This window comes from Myotis yumanensis, unplaced genomic scaffold (genome assembly GCF_028538775.1).
Source record: "Myotis yumanensis isolate MYYU_CA2020_CCGP unplaced genomic scaffold, mMyoYum1.0.hap1 SCAF_8, whole genome shotgun sequence".
Classification (NCBI taxonomy): Eukaryota; Metazoa; Chordata; class Mammalia; order Chiroptera; family Vespertilionidae; genus Myotis; species Myotis yumanensis.
This window is the reverse complement of record NW_027223759.1, coordinates 61,307,075-61,324,468: the sequence shown is the minus strand read 5'-3', so window position 1 is coordinate 61,324,468 and position 17,394 is coordinate 61,307,075. Positions and strand designations below refer to the sequence as shown.

At 39.9% G+C, this 17,394-nt stretch overlaps 1 protein-coding gene across 11 annotated transcripts in view; it reads right to left on the bottom strand.

Moving 5' to 3' along the window:
- The window catches only part of NEB (nebulin), a 193,655-nt gene that overhangs the window by 8,936 nt on the left and 167,325 nt on the right, over positions 1 to 17,394 (bottom strand). For 3 of the 11 annotated variants that reach the window (XM_070423008.1, XM_070423007.1, XM_070423013.1), the window contains exons 141-153: positions 17,087 to 17,191; positions 15,391 to 15,501; positions 14,879 to 14,989; positions 14,246 to 14,359; positions 13,371 to 13,475; positions 10,164 to 10,268; positions 9,557 to 9,661; positions 8,205 to 8,297; positions 7,193 to 7,285; positions 5,239 to 5,331; positions 4,660 to 4,752; positions 3,622 to 3,714; positions 399 to 491 (exon numbers count right to left, since the gene is read on the bottom strand). In XM_070423008.1, coding sequence (XP_070279109.1) covers positions 399 to 491; positions 3,622 to 3,714; positions 4,660 to 4,752; positions 5,239 to 5,331; positions 7,193 to 7,285; positions 8,205 to 8,297; positions 9,557 to 9,661; positions 10,164 to 10,268; positions 13,371 to 13,475; positions 14,246 to 14,359; positions 14,879 to 14,989; positions 15,391 to 15,501; positions 17,087 to 17,191 — 1,314 coding nt within the window. Of the gene's footprint in view, positions 1 to 398; positions 492 to 1,464; positions 1,558 to 3,621; positions 3,715 to 4,659; positions 4,753 to 5,238; positions 5,332 to 7,192; positions 7,286 to 8,204; positions 8,298 to 9,556; positions 9,662 to 10,163; positions 10,269 to 13,370; positions 13,476 to 14,245; positions 14,360 to 14,878; positions 14,990 to 15,390; positions 15,502 to 17,086; positions 17,192 to 17,394 lie in introns of all 11 variants that reach the window. The other 8 variants (XM_070423015.1, XM_070423016.1, XM_070423018.1 and 5 more) reach the window with 7 other exon arrangements.

The window sequence follows — 17,394 nt, the reverse complement described above, 5'->3', positions numbered from 1 at the left end:
AGGACACCAAGGACCTCAGCCGCCGTGGGTAAGGCTGTCGCAGTTACCCATGTTATTTTTTCATTTCTATGAGCACAGTACCTCCTAAACAATCACATAGGGATTTAAAATGGTTAAAACTCAGTTTTGTTGTTATCCAAGCAAACGAAAAGGTAAGGTGGTTTTAAAAACATGTATATTTTAAAATACCAAGTGGCAGAGAAATCAGGATTAACTGAAATTTAAGAAATCGAGTTGATAGTAGTATAGAAATGCAAGCGCTGTACGTATGTCCTTTGCTAAGTGAGGTATATTAGAAGCAAAGAAAGGGAAGTGGGTTTCAAAAAATAATAAATGTTTAGTATCAATTTAATTATGAGGTTAAATGGCATCTTCTTTTCCCTTTCTGTCCAAAATACCGAGCTAATGTTTTCTTGATTGTGTTTGACTCTCTGCATCTCAGGCGTGATGGAGACTGGAATTCCTGTCCCCACGTTTTCCTTGTATAGCACCTGTATGGTAAGAAAGCATCCAGAACAAGAAGAGCAATCAACCACTTGGCCCCCCTGTGGAGCAGCTGGGAGCAAAAGGAAGAAAGTGAGTTAGAGGAAGGGAAATCCCACAAGCTCTAGATCCAACCTGTATGAGCCTAGAGACATCTTTAAAGCGAGGGAATGCAGGAAAGAGCAGTGAACGCTAGGAAATAGGAAAGGAAAGTTTTATAATTGCTGTTGTTTGAACTAAGCTCTGCAGCGATGAGCGACGGAGAGCAAAGGGAATGATTAGCCCTTCTCAGCTTGTTAAGAGGAGGGAGAAAATTAAAAGGGCAAGAGACTGAGAACCAAGGAAGTTATTCTTGGTTTGGAAATGTTATTAACAAAACACATAAGGATATTTGGGTTTTATAAACATTGCAAATATGAAGATTTGTACACACACATCTTCTTTTGTTGATTTTCAAAAGAAGTCCAAGTATTTAATTTTTAGTTTAGGTGAACATATTGGGAAAAATTAATCCTTTTAAAGGCAAATGGAGAGTAATGACAAAATGCAAAAACAAACAAACAAAAACATAAAACAAACAAACAAAAACACCTTGAAAAAATCTGTACAAATACCAGTAGGGACAGAGGTTAGAATAGGAAATGAGGCCAACAGTCTGATTGGTGCAGAATAGATGTTTGTAAGCTTCTGTTCAGATCAAATCGGCAAAGCGGGATAAATGTGGGTGCTTAGACATTGAGAATGTTATGCTTTTAAAAGCTAGACTGTAATACTGAACACTTTTTTAAAAAGTCAAATGAGTACATTAATGTTTAACCAAAATGGGGAAACTAATTCATAGGAAATGGTAGCATTAAGTTGCGAATAAGACGTGTCAAAGTTTTTTATTGGGATAAGTTGATTAGATTTTAAAATATAGCCATTAATATTTTAAAAATGTTTTAAACATAGTTAAGGGAATTTTTTTTTCCTTTTAAATACCGAACTAAAGTTTTCTTGATTGTGTTTGACTCTCTCCATCTCTGGAGTGATGGGAATCGGGATCCCCTTCCCGAGGTTCTCTTTATACAACACCTGCATGACACAAGAAAGCATCCAGAAAAACAAGAGCAGTCAGCACAGCCCTTCCCTCTCTGTCTTGCAGGGAACCTAGTACGAGACTGTGACATCAGACGGGAAAGACAACTTCCCCAAGTCAGCCTGTCTTTTCAAGCACAGATCTGGAGGACAACATGCACCATGGATCCATAGCTAAAGTGCCAGTGTGTTTGATATTCAGCATTTAGCCTAACTCATATATTCAATGTTTGTTTTCTGTATCAAGAAATAAAAAAAAGATACAAACGCTAATTTTATAAGAGCACTAAAATGCTTAGTGTACAATAGAAAGATTATCTTTCAATTAGATTGGCAAATATTTCTTTTTCCTATACAGAATATCTTACAGAAGAACAGATATTGAAAACCCTAGGCCAAACCTATGCAATACGGTGAAATTGCTCTTTGCTAAGTAACTTCCAATTGTGGAGGTGGTCCAGTCTATAAGTCAAGGTTTTAATAAATACACAGCATGCTTATTTTCCATGGTGTCATAAAGGTTCTATGCACCACTGGGCACTCTGCCTAAATGCAACTTGTGTAATCATTAACACAAAGGGTTACTTAGAAAAGCACCTGTATGATAAGATCCTGTCCAGGATCATCGGAGTCATCAAGATCTTAAACAGATATAAATAATAATATACTTACTCTAATATAGAAGAAAATAATCTTGAAAAATTAATGCAAACCTTTGCAAAAGAAGGAATAATAATAATATGCCCACAAGGAAAACAGTGATGGTAACATTCCAAAAGTAGTATTAGTTGACATTGAAAATTTAAACGAAATCAAAAGATTGTTAGTGAATAGTAATTAAAAACAAAGAAAAACAAAACAAAAATACAGTGGGACTAATAAGAGCGATCACTTTATAAGTTATATAAATGTCTAGTCACTATGTTATATACCTGAAACTAATACAGGTATACTTTATGTCAACTATAATGGAAAAATTAAAAAACATTATTAAAAAAAACAATGGGACCAAAGACAGTTACTGATCTAATTATGTGAAAGAATCAAACATTGAGAAAATAGTTAAACAATTAAAAACCATTTTGGAGCCCCATCCATAAGGCTCAGTAGTTGAGCGTCAACCTATGAACCAGGAGGTCACAGTTCAATTCCCTGTCAGGGTATATGCCAGGGTTGTGGGCTCAGCCTCCAATAGGAGGCAGCTGATCAATAATTCTTTCTCATCATAGATGTTTCTATCTTTCTCTCCATCTCCCTTCCTCTCCAAAATCAATAAAAACATTAAAAAAACACACACAAAAAAACGCATTTTGGATCAAACCTTCTCCCATTCCCCCCGCCAAATTCAGCTACATTTTCCTAATAGCATTTGATTAGATCTGATTCAGATTTTAGATTTGAATCTAAGATCCTTTTCTAGAAGTCTCACAGACCTTTGAGGACTGTAGAGGTTTTCAGCAATAATAATACAAGAGAAAACAACATTAAATATAAGCTTATGGTCTAATTTGTGTGTTAAAAACAAATCAGAAGGTTTGGATTTCTATTCATGGAATGGCTTGTTTAGAACAAGTATCAAGATGAGATTATTTTGGGTCCTGATACTGAGCCATTTCCTTTCTCGGTACTGCTGCTGCTCCAGACAGGACCTATGTCAAGGTAACCCCTGTTCCAAGCAAGAGCCATTATTTTTACACAGGGCCTCAATCCTGTGTCTTTTCTTGTGATGCTAATCCAGAAATATTGAATAAAAAGAGTTCCAAGTAAATAATAATGACAGTGTTTGGGGGTTTTTTGGACATCAATTACTTTCAAAAGTCCCAGTAGTAACATAACAGGGGAAAGATAAGGAAAGGAACCAATTAAAAGTTTTAAGGGACTAGTATGAAAAGCATAAAATGTTAGAATCAAACGCTGGTTAAAGAAGGATTCAGTTGATGAGATTTAGAAAGAGAATTTGTTAAATTGAGAATTTCAAAGGGACTCATAATAAGTTTGGATTTATAGAAAGTTAATCATTATTTTTTAAATATGGAGTTAAAGGAGCTTTCTGCCAAATACCGAGCTAAAGTTTTCTTGATTGCGTTTGACTCTCTCCATCTCAGGAGTGACAGGTATGGGGGTCCCCTTGTTCAAATTCTCTTTGTACAAAATCTGTGTGCACAAAAGCAACAACCAAATCAACCTGGAGCCATCATTTAGGTAGACATAACCTTTGAAATAGTCTCTAAAAAGTATTTTTGTTTGTTTTCATAATTATGTAAAATAGGCCTAAATAACTTTAAGAAATAGAACTATAGGCTACCTTTGGACATTTAGTCAAACAGCACAATGTCTGTCTCTAAGCAGCATTAATACAGACATAGCTGCCAGGATGCAGACAGGAGTCCTTACACAGGCCTTCTCTCAAAGACAGAGGATTGGACCTTATCAAATAGCATTCAAGTTAATGAGCTGTTGGTAACTCTAAATTAGGGAACGAGAGATAATAGATTTGGAGAATAAAATAAATATTAAAAGCTAAATAAATAGTAGCTTTCAATGATTCTGAAGCTATGCCAAAGGAAAGCTCAGTTATATCTTGCGTGGTATACAAAAACAGCTAACTCAAGGAAACTTGTATTTCTGAGTTACTAAAAATTGCTGCATTGTCTTTTGAATGAAAATGTTTAAGAATCACATTTTTAAAAGAAAAACTGCAACCACAAAATATACATCAAACAGAGCCAGAATAAATACCACTAAAATTCTAATTAACATTGACCTTTTAAAGGGATGTTAGATTTTACTTTTGACGTGTGCCACACCAGTTAGAAACACCTATTGTTATTCAAGGAGGATCTAAGGGAGGAAATACTATTACAGAAGTTTAAGGAAAGTGATCAATACTATGTTTTAGGGAAAACAGTTAAAATTTCACACCAGAACTAAAGTAAATACTAAATTAGATTTAGATGAAAAACTGAAGTAATATTTGGTATCATTATTTTTATATAAATTTAGTAATTTTATAGGCAGAAAAATCAGATGTTTGTAACGTGTTAAAATATTATTTTAAATAAGAGTTAAGGGATTTTATTTTTGTCCCCTAAGAAATACCGAGCTAACGTTCTCTTGATTGCGTTTGACTCTCTCCATCTCTGGAGTGATAGGTGTTGGGGTTCCTGTCCCCAAATTTTCTTTGTACAAAACCTGTGAGATACAAAAAAGTACCCAGAAGACATTCAAAACAAGCATAGGGATTAAGGAAGGGAGAAATTTAAAACAGGAGTATGTGAGGGGGAAGTATTTTAGTGAATAATATTTAGTAGGATAGTGCTTTTACTTCACCATTTTAATGATTTCTACAATGCTAATTCTCAGAATAAAGAAGTACAATGGAAAGCACTGAGTTTAAGATATGAGTATAATGAGGAATTGTGTGTTAATTTTACTTACAGAATTTCACATCTAAGTACTCACACTTGTCAGTGGTTAAAGTACCATCAGAAAAGGGAGTCACTTTGTGTGAGTCCCGATGGTTTGGGTCAGGTAATAATACACACACGCACACACACAGACACAAATACACACAGAACCGTTGTTAAGATGTTACTCTTTTAAAAAAGGATGATGGGTTATTCTGGTAATTTTTTAAATGGGAAAATAGAGTTTCTTATTTGATATATTTATAAATACCGAGCTAAAGTTCTCTTGATTGCGTTTGACTCTCTCAATCTCTGGAGTGACAGAGGTTGGAATGCCTGTTCCCAAGTTTTCTTTGTACATAACCTGTAGGAGATAATTAGAATACCCAGAAAGGTAAAAATGACCGTGAATCCTTTGTATTACAGCTACATGTGTGCTATTTGGTGGAAACTCATAAAAACAGTCTTGCTTTCAAATATGACACCCAAGGAATAAGGAGAAGAAATTCCACAAATATTTACGTTTTATCTTGAAAGTAGTAATTTTACTACTTTAAAAACTGTGCACTAAATTGCACTAAATCTATCAACACTTAATAGATTCCTAAAATGCACTAAATAGTAGCCATACTTTCAGCAATGAGAAAAATCTCTCCATTTTGTAACATCTTGTATTAGTACCTTTCATATAGCAGGTCCACAAAAAATCTATTTTACATAATAAATAGGTTGATTGGTTTAAAAATTTCTAATTGCACGATACTGTAATCCTTCAGGATCATTGAGAATTTTCTGTTTGTTTTGCATTTTCTACTGCACACTCCTAGCTGGCCCCTAGTCTATAGGTACCTTTAATGTGAGGAGACTGAAGGCATTTATTTTTTAAGGAAGAGCATCTTCCTGAAAAAGGTGATTGTCGAATCACTTAAACTGGTGCTTTGCTAGCAGGTAAGTCCCTATTTGTTAGGGTTTATGTCAGAGGACTGGACACTGTCATGAAGAGTGAGGAACATCCTGAACCTCTAGCCACCTTTCCTCTGAATGCTAAGAATTTTCAGCCTAACGAAATGAATGAACTCTTCTCAAATGGATGGATTCTACGATGTACTAGCACCTGGTGTGAGAGCAACATGAAAAATCTAGGGGTCTGTGTCACGGATGAGTTCCTAAAATCACTGACCAACTGTTGTTGATATCTTTGTTTTGCTAGGAAACTTTCAGGGATCTTAAAAGTCCACCATGTTGGTACAGAATTTTGTTTCTTTACCCAGCAAGGCAGTATAACTGACCATGGACAGCAGAACAAAATAAAACCAGAGAAAGGCAGGAATTTGCGTGAAAAGTGACAAACTATGGGCTAGTTTTCTTGGATGAGTGGACACAAAACTCTAAGTGAAGCTGGAACCATCAGGAAGCCAGAGTGTAGGCAGGGAGTGAAAGGGAATGACATCTAAATAATATGAACGCCATGCCAGAGAAAGATCAAGTGTCTTCTAATGGCAACTAAATGAGAGTTCAGCCCTCCAGGCACCAGAAGAATCTCTACACCTTTTATTGGCCATAAACTATTTCCCAAACTTCACACAGTCTCTTGCTAGTAGCCAGCAATTGTTTGGAATCTGCTTATGGATGAGAAAGTGTATGAATGTGTGTGCACCTGAAATTCCTGGTAGAGAACAGGCTTAACATATAATATACCCTTGTGGGAAGATGACAGCTAGCTCCTTAAACACACTCTGCATTTACAAGGAGAGAGCAGAGGACACAGGGCAAGAAATCTTGAAAGGAGGGGAGAAAGCTGCAGAGACTTCAAAGTCTACCTTGGGTCCTCTGGACAGTGGAGAATGTCCTGATATAGACACACATGCACACACACATATATATGTATGTTACTTCTATGTTTACATGTATACGCTTTTGGTTAACTAACTTGAGATCGTCCAATAACCGTAGTGCTGCTGTTGGCACATTCACTTTAGAAATTGCAGGTGTGATGATTCATCAAGAAGCCAAGTCCCTCCTGCTTGCTGACCATGTGAAGACAGAGGTTTTTTATCTACTCTTACAAATTGCAGTGCTCCTCTCACAACCGAGGGAGAGTTCACACCATCCCCAAGGCATGGGAAGCCCTTGGGAGAAGGGAGAAGGGGTGAGATGGAGCTAGGGAGCGATCGGGACGGGGCTGGTTGCACAAACCCATGCGGAGTAAGCATATGGGCCACTACCGAGCTAATGTGCTTCTGCGTCTCCTTGACACGTTTCACTTCCGGCAGGTCAGGGATCGGGGTTCCTTGTCCAATTGCTTCCTTGTACTTCACCTGCAGATATGAAAGGCGGGGGCGTGTGAGGTGTGATTAGCAGTCCCGCAATTTTTAAAATCACAAGTAAATAGCAGGAGTTCTCCACTTAGCTCGAATGGGGCCACATTCTGAACTGGGTTAGAGGAGAACAAAGCCAAGGGCAAGGAGACTTGGCCACTCTCCTGTCTCATTAGGGGGTGGGGTAGGGGTGGGGCTCTGGGTTAAATCTTTGACTCTGACATATTTGGTTTTCTAACAAGTGACAGAGTCTCTCCTTAACCAAACTTTGGTCAGACTCCACTCAGTCTTCTTCCTAACTAGACCTTAGCTGTTGGACTTCAGCCTCCATCTTTGCATCTTCCAATTTTAGCAAAAATCCTGACAGCATCTCCCATCCCGGCTATCTGATCCCCCTGGATATCTGACCAAATTCCTCTTCCCACCATCCCACAAGGGCAGCCTGATCACTCCGCCCCGCCTCCGGCAAGGGTGTGGTGAGTGGGTTTAGTTAGCCACAAGCCTTCTGACCCCAGAATCTATGGCCCAGATGTTTTCTCTGAGTAATTTTCCACCCACTGATCCTCTCCCTGCCCACCCCAGCGTCCAGCTATAAATTCTCACTTTTCCTTGTTGTATTTGAAATAGAATCCAGTTCTATACCGAGATCTCTTTCCCCTACAGTGCAGTGGTCCTGAATAAAATCTGTTTTTTACCACGTTACTGTCCAGCCCTGGTTTGCTCTGACGGGCATCTCCGTTTTCCATATCTAACCTCCGCTCACAAAAACCGCCCGGTGCTGCACTGACTATGAGGCGACCCTAACTGATTTGAGCAACTTAAGCTCCTGGTGACAAGGGTTTTGAGTGCAGCTCAGACATCCGTGTAAATGATCAAAAGGAGGCAGAAAATATCAAAGGTGAGTCCACGGCGTCCTTACCGAGCTAATGTGGTCCTGTGTTTGCTTCACTCTCATCATCTCAGGGGTCTTTCCAATCGCTGTTCCTGGTGAGGGGTCCTCTTTATATAAAACCTGGGCATTCAGAATCGAGACAGGGTTACACAGAGGAAAGGGAAACCTGGCAGTTACCAGAGAGAGTCTAGGAAACTTGGTTTCCGTGAAATCAAAAGACACTAGAGAAAGTCCTTAGGCAAGTGCCCGAGTACCTGACGTCTTCCACGTCGGCATCAGTAACTCCCACATGCAACAATGGGTCACTTTCCAGATTCTGAGGTTTCTTTTAAGATTATCATAACGTATTAATACGGAAGGAGGAAACCAGAAAATATTGATTAAAAAAAAACCTCGAGCTTATATGAAATACAAAATCCATGAAAGAAATGTGAAGTTGGTTGGTTTTTTGGGGGAGGAACAAGAAAAGAAATCACCAATGGAATACTGCGCTGCTGTAAAAAGGAAGGAACTCCTACCATTTGCAAGAGCATGGATGGACCTGGATAGCATTATGCTAAGCGAAATAAGTCAGCTATAGAAAGATAAATATCACATGATCTCACTCATTTGTGGAACATAATGAACAACATAAACTGCTGAACAAAAACAGATCCAGAGATAGAGAAGCATCAATCAGACCGTCAAACCTCAGAGGGAAGGTAGGGGAGGGTGGGGGTAAGGGGTAGAGATCAACCAAAGGACGTGTATGCATGCATATAAGCCTAACCAATGGACACAGACACTTAGGGGGCTGAGGACATGAGCTGGGGGATGGGAGGGTTATAGGGGATAAGGACACATATGTAATACCTTAATCAATAAAGAATAAAAAAAAAGAAAGAAATCACAATGTCCAAAAAAACTCCATCCTCTTGGAGCAAGACAACACAGGTTACTGCTGTGGGATTTAAAAAAGTTAAAGAGCCCTAGCTGGTTTGGCTCAGTGGATAGAGCATCAGCCTGAAGACTGAAGGGTCCCAGGTTTGATTCTGAGTTGCGGCTCAATTCCCCAGTGTGGGGTGTGTAGAAGGCAGCCAATCAATGATTCTCTCTCATAATTCATGTTTCTATCTTTCTCCCTCTCTCTTTTCCTCTCTGAAATCAATAAAGATATATTTTTAAAAATTTAAAGAAAGAAAGGTTACTTTGTTAGCAGATTTAAATTGTTATGCAAATGGTCTGTGGAATGATGGTTTTATAGCAAAGTATGGAGAATGTTAACAAGTAACTGCTGGTATTAACTGGGGAGGTTAGATGTTAACTGTCAAGCTAGTATATTTTTAAAGAGTATGGAATTATTAGGTTAGCATTGAATAGAAAATAAAGAGTAAATATACCGAGCTGAAATTCTTTTGATTTTCTTTCACACGCAGTATTTCTGGGGTGTCTTGAACAACTGTAATTTTTCCTTTGCTGTTTTTAAGGTCACACTGGTATTGGAGCTATGAAGAAAGAGTAAACATTTTGTTAAGATTTCAGCATTGTTTTATATATCTTTAATTGTCCTATATTGTGTGAAGGAAGTTAAAACCCTGTGTTTAAAAAAATGTCTATGCCACAATAATCACCGTCTGATAGCCAAAGGGAAATTCTTTAATAAAAATTTATGGAGAGACTAATTCTGAAAAACCTTAAAACTTGTAACATGTCAAATTAGGGTTTTGTTTTTTTTAAATGTATACTTTACCTGGAATTAACTGTGAAAAAACACAGATGTTGCCACTATTAAAAAACGGTGATAGTTCATATTCAGTGACAGGAAATCACCAACAAAGTGACAGATGGGTCTGTCATGCTTTGATTGGGCTTGAAGCATGAGGCGAGTGGAGAAGAGAGGGTGGGCGTTGTGGGACTGCTCCACGCCCGACTGCAGGGGTGATGCCCACCTGTGTGCGCCCAGGGGCAGCGTCCTTGCCCTGTGCTGTAGATCCAGTAAAAACTTACAAGGCTGAAGTTCTTCTGGTTCTCCCGCACTCTCTGCATCTCTGGGGTGTCTAACACTGTTTCATAGGAGGACATGCTCTTCTCTGCATCTTCCTTGTACTTTTTCTGGGAATAGATTTAAAAAATCAGGACGGTGAACACCACAGGGAGATGGTCCAGTGAGACCTAAAATAGCTCAGCAGATGGGAAGTCCTTCCCTGACTGTTCAAGGAGGTTAGGAGTTACAGAGCAGGGCTTGCTCCGTGAGTAGCTCAGGCCTTTTCTTCCCTGGGGGACCGAGCCCAGGTATTAAGTAGGATCCACTGACAGGCAGAGCTGGCAGAGAAAGGCGCTTGTTGGCTGGCCCATAGGAGGGAAGTGACCGTGTGCACGGCTCCTGGCAGGGAGACAGGGATGCCTACAGTGAACTGGATGGAGCCAGGCTGTTCAACAGCAGGTGGAGAAAAGCAGGGGATTAAGAGGCATCATCAAGGCCTCCTGAAAGCGGGCCTTAGTTGGCGAGAAGGACATTTTCACTGGCCAAGGACTGCGCTGAGCCAGCCTTCACTTTCCCTGGGCTTTCCCACCCGCCCCGCCCCGCTGGTGGGAGAGACGGCCCACAGGGGCTGGTCTTCCCCAGACATCCAGGCAGCTATCCCTGACTCAGCGAATCACCTCCAGCTCAAAAACATGGAACACTTACTCTGCCTTAGAGTCTGGCTTTTCCTTTATCACTTGTCACCAAGTCCTTCCACTTTCCTCTCTAGCTTATTTATCTCTACTTTCTGACACTTTTTTGAGAAGTATGGGTGTGCAGGGCGGAGGAAAGAAACTGGCTACTTTTGTAAGGGGGTAGAACTAACCTTTCTATATGTCTTTAGAGTGGGGCCTTGACTTACGAGTGTCCCGACTAACGAGTTTTTTGAGATATGAGCCGTCTCTTGGCCGATTTTTTGCTTTGAGTTGCGAGCTAAAATTCGGGTTACGAGCCAGCTTCAGATACCCCACCGCTAGTTGGCGCAGCAAACGTCACAGTGAATGCCACAATATCAGCCCAGCATCACGTGTCTCACTCGTTCACTTTTTGATTTGACATACGAGTAATTTGAGTTACGAGCTCCGTCATGGAACGAATTAAACTCGTAAGTCAAGGCCCCACTGTATTTAAATTGTATTATACAGGGTGGGGCAAATGTAGCTTTACTGTTGTGAGTACATGAAACAATTTATTCTTGTATTATTATTTATTAATTACTGTATTATTTTCCATATAAACAACTGTAAACCTACTTTTGGCCCATCCTGTATACAAATTACATTTGTAAGTGTTGAAAAATTTAATATAAGAGATTTTTGTTTTTTAAGTGGTGGAATTTTTTTTATTTTTGTTAATTCTCACCCGAGGATATTTTTCCATTGATTTTTAGAGATAGTGGAAGGGGAGGGGGAGAGACAGAGAGAGAGAAACATCAGTGCAAGAGAGACACATCCATTGGTTGCCTCCTGCATGCGCCCTGACCAGGGCCCGGGCTGAGGAGGAGCCTGCAACCAAGGTATATGCTCTTGACTGGAATCAAACCTGGGGCCCCTTGATCTGCAGGCCAATGTTCTAACCACTCAGCCAAATCAGCTAGGGCTAAGATAAGAGATTTTGACTTGGAGTTTGTTCAACAGCGGTTCTCAACCTGTGGGTCACGACCCCTTTGGCGGTCGAACGACCCTTTCACAGGGGTCGCCTAAGGCCATCCTGCATATCAGAATTCCCTCAGGAGAAAATCACTGGAATGACCCTTCTTAGTTATGCAAATGTAAGGCAAAGGGTTCTCACTGTCCTGGGAAAAGGGAAGAACCAGACCTCCTTTTCTTCAGCAAAAGCTGTTTTACCTGGTTTGCAGAGTTCCTGCTAGTCCCTAAGAGGAGTGGTCAGTTTGCACTGGGAATTCAGGGGCATTCTGAGAGGAAGGAGTCCCAGAATTTGTGGGTCAGCTTACAACGCTTGCATGAACACTCCTCCCCACTACCCCCCAATGTGAAGTTTATAAGTTATGAACTATGTCCTCCCCAGTGGGAACCAGAAACAGTTTTGAGGAAAGCATCAGTCCATCACGCAGGGGCAAATTCTGATCTGAGCCGGGAAGGAAGTGACCTGCTGGTCATACTTAAGGCTTTGGGGAACTAGCCCAGGAGAGGCCTAGGAAAGCACACAAGAGCAGAGTAAGTGAATGAACCCCTCCCCGGAAAAGGTGCACATGCTGAGGTCATCTTTGAGGGTTAACAAAGTCAAAAGGCAGAGGTCATTGGCTGGTAAGCCTCTCAGAGCCCTAAGAATGTTGACCTCCCTGGCTCCCGCAACGAACACAACATGGTAGTTTGAGACCCACATAGTTTTGCTAATCAAATTCCTCCCCACTCCCACCTCTAAAATAAAAGGTTCAGTTCTCCCGTTTGAATAGATCTGCTTCCTAATTAACCCACTCTCTGGAAATAACTATATTTTTCATATCTAAGTTTATGATATAAAATTATATGTTGCTAAAAAACGTTTAAATTCATGATTCTTCCAACTTGATTGTCATTAAGTTGATTATCTATGAAGATTAAAAACAAACAAATAAATATACAAAACAGATTTCCAGGGTCTACATCAGACTTACTAGCTTCAAAATTCCAGTTGGAACCGGGAAAATCTACCTTCCCAGGTGTTTATAAAGCATAGCCAGGTCAGGTAATTATTGCTTTAGAACTCACTGATCAGAAGACAGCAAACATTCTAATCCGGGCTACTCAAATAAATGGCAGACTCCCAATATAATTGGCAGACTCCCAATATCATGGAAGATTAAAACAAATGAGGGTACGTCTGGTGTATGAAGGACATCCCACATTTCTTCATCTCTATTTGTAGGACGATGGAGAGTTATCCACCATGGGAGGAATCAGGGTTAGCATTGATGACATAATCTTAATCTCATTAGAGAAATTGATAATCCAAATGTAGACTGTTAACTTTGTTTCTTTCGTTCTTCTAAGAGTTCTTCAGTAACTTAAGATTCTCTCATTTAATTAGATGCAAAAATCTAAACTTTGATCCAAACTTGCATCATAGATAACTCCCATCTCTTTTATTGGGCAAGATTGTGATTTGAAAGGACCTCCTTACAAATAAATGCAAAGATTTTGTACTTCATGATTGGGGTCAATGAGTGATATCCTGATGAATGTCCTTACCTGGCTTGAAAGGTTTTTGACTTGTTGGGCATGAATGATCTCAGGTGTATCCACCACAGAAGTGAAATTGGCTTTTTCCATTTCTGCTGAATGCTTGTACTTAATCTGCAAAAGAATACCCAACAATTGAGTAAATGTTTACAATGCGCCCAACACTTGTTGGTTTAATTTGATTAAGAGGTGATCAATATTTCTTTCCCCCCAAATTCATTTATTTGACAATCAACAGACATTTTCCTTATTATGTTTATAGCTTTATACTAAAGAGTTAAATTCAGAAAGGATGAGTTCTAGCTGTTCAGAGACTATCTAGTTGGGCATGGGGAACAGAAGTAGGGGAAGGAAAAGGGGGAGGAGAGGAGTAATGGGAAATGAGGGAGATAATCAGCAGAGAGTAAGGCATGGATTGTTTATAAACACAAGACAGCAAAAGACCCAAACCAATCACTGTGAGACAATGTGGGATGCCTAAAAACTATGTTTTAAATTTAGGCCTTGAAAGGAGGGAAAGAAAGGACTCCCAAAATAGTCTAAGCAAGGAATTCTTGGTGCCAAAAGAGGAGTGTAATGACTAAGAAACAAGGCCAGATGACAGAGAGTCTACACCATTTCCAAGCAGCTATTTGGTTCCCCAATTTCCACCCTTCGCTCTGAATGTCTCCTGTGGCTGCAGACTCAGAAAGGCAGATGGAAGCAGGCCTAGCAAAGGGTCCCTGATTCTTTTATTAGATGGATTCACCAGGCAGATGTTTAAGAATGATACTATATGCATTCGAATGCCATTGACCAACAAGTTAGATAATAAAAGGACAATCTGTGTCCTTATAATCGCAGTTGCTTTTTTTGGAAGATTGACATGAAACAGGGACACTGACCTGACTGGCGATATCAGTGGCGTTCTTGGCCCTCATGAAGTCAGGCGTTTCATTGGCCATGGCGTTCAGGCCTTTTCCTTTGACTCCCAGCTCCAGGTCTCTCTTATATTCTTTCTATAGTGACATTTTAAAAAAAGTTTCCTTACTTCCATGATTAAATCAAAAATGTACAGAGTGACTATAAATCCACATAACATGCGACCTTAGTTGCTAATGTTCATCTTTCCCTATGGTAGGATGCAGTGGTGACCACCAAAATCCATTTTAAGGCCTCTTTTTGAACACTTCAGCATCTTTTATTTAGAAAATTAATTATAAAGCAAATTTTAAATCTGGTTTGGTAACAACTAGGATTAAACTTAGAGCACACCACTCCCATATGGTGTTTTTATTTAAATGAGTACACCAAATGGATCAAGATTAATAATATTAGATAAATAATAGGTTAAGATAGTGATAGCCACTACCGACACAGATTGCTATGATATCAACTCATTAGAAATTAAGATATTTTTTATTTAATGGTAGTAATCATGTTGGTAGTAATCAAAAACTCTCTTTTCATCTCTTTGGATTTGTGTGTGTGTGTATCTTGGCTGTCAATTATGTGCATGCTGTTGGCTGGGGACCCACCTCATTGAGGATTTGAGTGGCATTCTTTGCTCTTATCATGTCGGGAGTATCTTCCATTTCATGGAGACCCTTCCCACGGATGCTTTCCTCTAGATCTCTCCTGTACTCTTTCTGTATCACAAAATAAAGGTAGCAATGATGACCAGAAAGCCAGGATTGCTCTTCTCAGGTAAAGGGTCAAAATCCCCAAAGATAAAAAGCCTTTTCAATTTTAAACAGTAGCAATTTAGTAAATAAAGATATCAATAAGAGCAGGGTATAAGCTTCATCAGTTAATATGAAATATTCAATAAAAACTAGAAATTAATAGGATGGCAAGGTAAGCACATTTTATTCGGAACTCAATTAAAATATCAGAAGAATGAACATGGGTCATAGATTAGGTGATCAAATGTGAACCCAACTCGAAACCCACGAAGTTAGGTGGTGGTTAAAATGGCGGAAGGGGATGAAAGTGGCATTAGTGCAGTTATTTGGATCAAGAGGGAAAGAAAAGACCAACTGGGCACTACCTCGCTGATTATTTTGGTTGCATATTTGGCATGTAATGAAGCTGGTGTGACCTCCAGGCCAGTCAGGTTTCTGCCTTTGATGGACTCATCATATTCTTTCCTGTATTCTTTCTAATGTGAGTAGGAAGAAAGGACAAGTTAAGAAAAAGACACATTATCATTATTTACTAGAGGCCCAGTGCATGAAAATTCGTGTACGGAGAGAGGGGGAGTCCCTCAGCCTGGCCTGCACCCTCTTGCAGTCTGGGAGCCCTCAGGGGATGTCCAACTGATGGCTTAGGCCCACTGCCCATGGGGAGCAGGTCTAAGCTGCAGTCTGGCCTCCCTCTGTGGGAGGTAACCAGGCAGGCCAATCAGGGGATGGTGCCAGCCAGCGAGTGGCCAGCCCCGCCACCCCCACCCCCCATTGCCCTTCCGCGGCCACTGGTCACTGCTGCCCTCCCCCCAACCCCATCGTCATCCCCTCCCTCTGCCCGCTGGCATGCGCCTTGGCTGGCCTGGCGCCACTTGCTCACTAGCCCCGCCCCCCCAACCCATCATTTCGCTATTTGGTCTCTTTGCATATTACACTTTTATTATATAGGATTACTATATAGGATGTCTCAATCTTAAGAAGATATTACATTTTCTTTCTATGTTGGCCTCTTAACTTGGTCATAGTTCTGCTGATGGTCACATACTTAAAACATGTCTGATTTTTCTGGAAATACTTTGTCTAGATCAAATGGCCTCAAGGAAATGTGACTGGGGCTGGCCCTCCATGAGAGCAGAGGGAAGGACCCAGGAATCCACTGTCATCTTTCCTGATGACATTTTTCTTAAGGCAACAAAAGATTTTACTTCTGAATTAGAGGTAAGCAACTCAAGGGAAAAAAATAAAACAACCCAGAGGAAGGAGAGCCTGAGGTCACCAGATACAAACTTGACCTTTTTCATAATCATGATCTATTATTTTTAATCACTAAATAGATTATGTGGACAAAATTATTTTTAGATGCCTCTGCTAACATTTCTAAAATAGGAATTATGGCACCTTGACTTTTGATGTTTTGATAAACACCTTGATCACTAATCTTCTTTTGTTTGGCTTGTAGCTACGTATCAAGAGAAGAGCAGTCCAGCCCTAGTCAGTTGCTCAGTGGGTAGAGCGTTGGCCTGTGGACTGAAGGGTCCTGGGTTCGATTCTGGTCAATGCCCAGTTGCAGGTTTGATCCCCAGTAGGGGGCATGCAGGAGGCAGCCAATCAATGATTCTCTCTCATCATTGATGTTTCTATCTCTCTCACTCTCTCCCTTCCTCTTTAAAATAAGTAAAAACATATAAAAAATAAATTAATTAAGAAAAAAGGAAAGAGAGTGAGAGAGAGAAGAGCAATCCAAAGCTGATGGTAAGTCTATGCAGAGGGAATGTTTCACTCATGAAAAAAAATTATATTATATTCAATATGATTTCAGTACTAGCAATAGTTTACTGTGTTCTATTTCTATGAAAATGATAGTTAAAATAAGTCATATGTGGTAAATTTTACTGTTCAGAACATTTTTGATAACTGAACCATAGGATTTTAGAGATCATATGGTAAAGCATCCCATCATCTACTGTGGAATAATTGAAAGCTGGATACATTTGTGAGCAGAGCATGTTTTCATCAGGTTGAGGGTGTGTTTGCTGTGTGGTGTGTTTGCGTAGGACTTACCCCGCTCTGCATCTGCTGAGATTCTTTGGCGGTGAGGTACGTTGGTGTTTCAAAGTCCAACATGGGCTTTCCTCGTTCCTTTTCATACTTTTCTTTGTATTTCACCTAGTGATGAAAAGCCTTATTAGCTATCCCTCCTTGGGTCAATTTATAGACAGATTCCAGTTTAAGGATAGTATTTTTCAATTGACACATTATGTCCAATTGGGTGGCATCTCTGCCACTCATGACAGATCCAGAACGTTTTTGTTGCCAATGGGGAAAAACACCATTTCTGTCTGCAAGGCATAATCAGGATGTGTGTTCAA